Source organism: Arachis ipaensis, chromosome B6, assembly GCF_059453495.1.
Source record: "Arachis ipaensis isolate K30076 ecotype BB chromosome B6, ASM5945349v1, whole genome shotgun sequence".
In the NCBI taxonomy this organism is placed as follows: domain Eukaryota; kingdom Viridiplantae; phylum Streptophyta; class Magnoliopsida; order Fabales; family Fabaceae; genus Arachis; species Arachis ipaensis.
In genome coordinates this window covers 115,229,009-115,233,373 of record NC_142441.1, presented here as the reverse complement: position 1 = coordinate 115,233,373, position 4,365 = coordinate 115,229,009, and the positions used below count along the sequence as shown (strand labels likewise).

At 32.7% G+C, this 4,365-nt stretch overlaps 1 protein-coding gene across 1 annotated transcript; it reads left to right on the top strand.

Annotated features, from left to right (window-relative positions):
* The first annotated feature begins 2,151 nt into the window (after positions 1–2,151).
* LOC110263429 (uncharacterized) lies at positions 2,152–3,290 on the top strand. Its single transcript, XM_021104666.2, has 4 exons — positions 2,152–2,499; positions 2,682–2,857; positions 3,090–3,174; positions 3,258–3,290. Exons 1-4 carry the CDS (start codon positions 2,152–2,154, stop codon positions 3,288–3,290), a joined length of 642 nt encoding a protein of 213 aa, XP_020960325.1.
* Positions 3,291–4,365: the final 1,075 nt, after the last annotated feature.

Below are 4,365 nucleotides of genomic sequence, written 5' to 3'. Positions count from 1 at the left end.
AAAATTTTGGGGGGTAAGATAGAAAATAATTGTCAAGATGCTTTTGATATGGACCCATTTAAAATAAGATTGTCTAACTTTATCTCTCTAATTTGGGTGATATTGTCAAATTTAAAGCCGTTTTCTAGGGTCTCGTTCTAAAGAATTAAGGTCAAACTCATCAGATGCAACTCTTTGAACTTTTGAAGGTTGTATTTCACTTTTTTCGTGATTCATTAAAGTAGAAGAACTATCTATAGGTGTTGATATTGTAAAGTTATATGTTCTCCTTCTTGAATATTAGCCTTCCTTTTAAAAATGTATCAATTCTTTGATTTTTCATGATTATTTTGTATAAAAAATTGAATATATATCCTATAAAATATGTAAAAAAAAATTAGAAGGACAAATATTAAAATTTATAATATTTATTGAATTTTTTTATCAATTTATACAAATACAATAATATCAATACTTATTGAATATTCTAATATTTTTTATCATATAAAAAATTAAATTAAATAAACAGTAAAATATAAAATAATATTAAATTACATAAATAAAAAATACCTAATATTTTATATTTGAACTCAAAGGTAGAGGGAGTGTTGCTTATTGAATAGAGAGCTGCGAAATGCGAATACACTCAATTCAGTCCAAATCCGACAAGGTTTGAATGTTTAAAACTAAAAACTATTGTGCAATAAAAGCAAGAGATGAAGATTGAACTTTAGTATTTTAAGTCATAGTAAAATATTTGAACCAACTAAATTATTTTTTATTTTTTGAAGAAGTACTACTAATTTTTTTAACAAGTTGGGGGGCTATGGCCCCCTTGTTTTAATTAAGCTCCGTCCTTGTATGTATTTAATAATTTTTGCCTATTTCAGTTTTAAAATAATCTCATCTGAAATATAATTGTGTATCTTGATATGAATTATATTATCTTAAAGTAATACTTGAAGCATATATTAATTATTAAGGGCAAAGAGGATTCAAATAGGTTTAAAAAATGATTGCACTCATGGATGACCACAGTGCCGTATCCAAGTTGAAAAAATTCACATCGGAGATGGAGTCTCTAGACTTCCTTGTGGTTGGTTGTGTAGTATGGTCATGTCGTGTGTCACGATGACACTTTCAAGAGGGGAAAAAAACGGACTTCTCGCCCACAAAATTAAAGCAATGCCCGAATGGTCGATGTATAGGAAGCACACTGGAGATTTCTAATTTTTCATTTTTTAGCATACCATAAACACATCAAACTGGTTTACCTTCTGCACCTTTTCGTAGTGGTGGCCATGAAAGAAATTCAAACACCAATGTGACACCGGTATCACCCCAGGAAAAAAGTATCTGATCTAACTTTGGCATTTCCACAGTTTAGAAGAATTCTATTAGGCCACTTCTAGTAAAGTATGCTCTCCACACCACCTGAAAAGTACCAAAAGTACCAATGTTAGCATCAAAGATAACCAAGTTGCATGTCAGAAATCTAGCCGTCTCTGATTCCTATTCAAGATCACTTGCATGAAACTATTACTCTTTCAAATGTTGCCTACATTGTATTTTTAATATGCTGTCTGAAATATTAGGATGAAAAGATGGAATCCTATTTTCATGGAAAATTCCAACTAAAACTTTCTTTCCTTCTTGGACATCTATTTAGTTAACATTTTAGCTTTAGGTAAATCCTTTTTCAAATTCACCAAACTCCCACTTGATAACTTTTTATATCTGCATTTTGTCTATTTTTACGTGATCCAAGTAGTCGCATTCCGTGAGTTTTTATTATCTGGGAAAGTTCTTTAATGTAGAATTACAATTTTTTTAAAATTAACGAATTAGTTTGCACTCTGTACGTACTTAGCAAATTGAAAATTTTGTGACATCGATATGGTTTTAAAATGGGTCTCCTAATTAGAGTACTTCTTATTTTATTTTTCATTGTCCCTACCTAACACGGTGGGCCAACCAATATTGTTTCCATCCACAATTTCAAAATATTATAAACTTTGGGCTTAACAAAAACAACTGCCAAATCACATATACATTCATTCGTAACCTATGGCATGGAATTGGTTGAGACCGCTGTTACATTACGTAAAAAATGAAGTAGCCTTGGATTGATAAAAAAAATAAAAAAGCCCACTACACGAACATCACAATCTGATGAAATTGCATATGTCTAATGACATTATGACCTTTAACCCTAAACCACCTGATACCGCCATCAATTCTTCCTCCCACTGCCGTTGTCCCCGAACGAAGACAATGAAGCAATTCCATTGTGGGGATCCTTCACGGGCAGGAATTCTGTTATTTTACATGCTACTATTTATGCAAGCTTTTATTGCTACCTCCGTTGAGCTAAAGTTGCAGGCATGGAGGCACCAAACCACAGACCGATTCAGATATCTTCGGCAGATCAAACGAAGGACTTTGGGGACAGTCCAACTCTATCTTGTGACTCTGCATAAAGGCATCACTCGGGTCTCCAACAGCCAATTCTCTGCAATCGTAAGTACTACTGAGTCTTACAATAATCTATATTGATGCTCCACTTACATGAAAACTCTTATTTGCGTGTCTTAGGATTTAGTCCCATTTTTAAAGTTTGTTATGCTGCTACTATGTTGTTATAGTTCAATTGACTAAAACTCATCGGTTGTGCTAAAGTTGACTTTTTTAAACCCACGTAGGGATGGCGAATTTGCAGCCAAGATTGCGTAGGAGACGCTCTCATCGTTGGTTCGGAAAATGGATGGTATCCAGGGTTAGATTGGCAACCTAAAGAAGTTTATCGAAACGCAAAAGTGTCTCATGATTGGATAGTGTTGGCTTCTTTTAGAGTCTGTATGGAAAGCATTAATGTGAGGTGAGAATTTTACTTATGGTTATAATTCAATTTCGTATTCATGTGTTTCCGACAAGCAGTTCATGTATTCGTATGAGGATTTCTAATTCTATTGAAAGTTGAGATTCATGTGAGAATTTTAACCTCAAGGTGTTCCACCACTTGCTAGTGCTAAGTTGCTTGTATATGAATTAAATCTGTATGGTGTTTCCATATTAGCTGGCCACAACCTACTAATGGATGTCATTTGTAGTAAGCTGCTTGTTCCTAACCCTCACTGTGCCGTCACACGTGGGGCACTGAGGACCCTTGAGCCCGGAAAGCCCATCGTGGATGATGTAAGTCTCCATTTCCATATAACCATGTATCATTGCTATGAATTTGTTGTTCAATCCATTAAAAATATGGTGCTGCCTAATAGGTTTTGATACTGCTTGCCTCAATGCTTACTTGAAGCTTGAGTAGAGTTCAATGGTTCTTGTCAACAATCCTCACGGTCAGTTTTGTACTTTGTCTCCCTCTATACCTGTGTAGGACAATGTACGACACCAATTTATCAGTGTTGTGTTCTAGGGTAATTTAACTGATGTCATTGTGTCTGTTGAAAGTTGTCGTCACCGACAGTGGCGGATCTTGAAAAAAATTTTGTGGATACCAAATATATATTTACGTACTAATAAGAGGTAAAAGTATTTATATTTAAATTAAATGTCAATTCTTTTATTTTTCAATCATCATAAATTCTAATTATAAGACCGTGATAAATTATAAAAAAATTACAATTTTATAATTATCAAAATAGCATTTTGAATTATAGTTGTTGTTTGTCGACATTACTTTTCATTAAATATTAAAGATAACAAAACATAAAATGATAAATATATATTTTGACATGACATTGAAAACTATAAAACTAGACTTATTTAAATAATATATATTGCTTATCTAACAAATCATGTCCAATTGATTTATGTATTTTATAGTTTATTTATTATTTCCTAATTGTATTATATTTATTGAAATCATCATGATTTAATGAAATTAGCTTATCCTTCTAATTATAAACTGGAAAAATATTAACGTATAATTATAATATGAAATCAAGATATAAATAAATATAAAAAATAAACATTTGATTTCATTAAACGAAAGAGAACAAAAATATATCCCCAGTTGATGATAAAAGAAGGTCCATACGGTTTAAGTTAGAATTAAACCTACGACAATAGCAATGTTAGGAATTGTGAAATGTATCAACACCAATCCAAAAACTTCATATATATGATTTGACTGAAAATTATTTCTTTTATAAAATTGTCGGGGGGCATGGACCCCATTGTCCTAGCTAAGCTCCACCCTGGTCACGGGTGGAAATTAACACCAGCTGTTTGTATTCTGCAGCAAATTGCTATTGGTCGCGGACAAATACCATGGACGACTATGGAGGCTATACACAAAGACTTCATGGGGATGGCTAACATCGTGTGCAAGGTATGAAACTTCAAAAATATCTGTATTACGCACGCCCA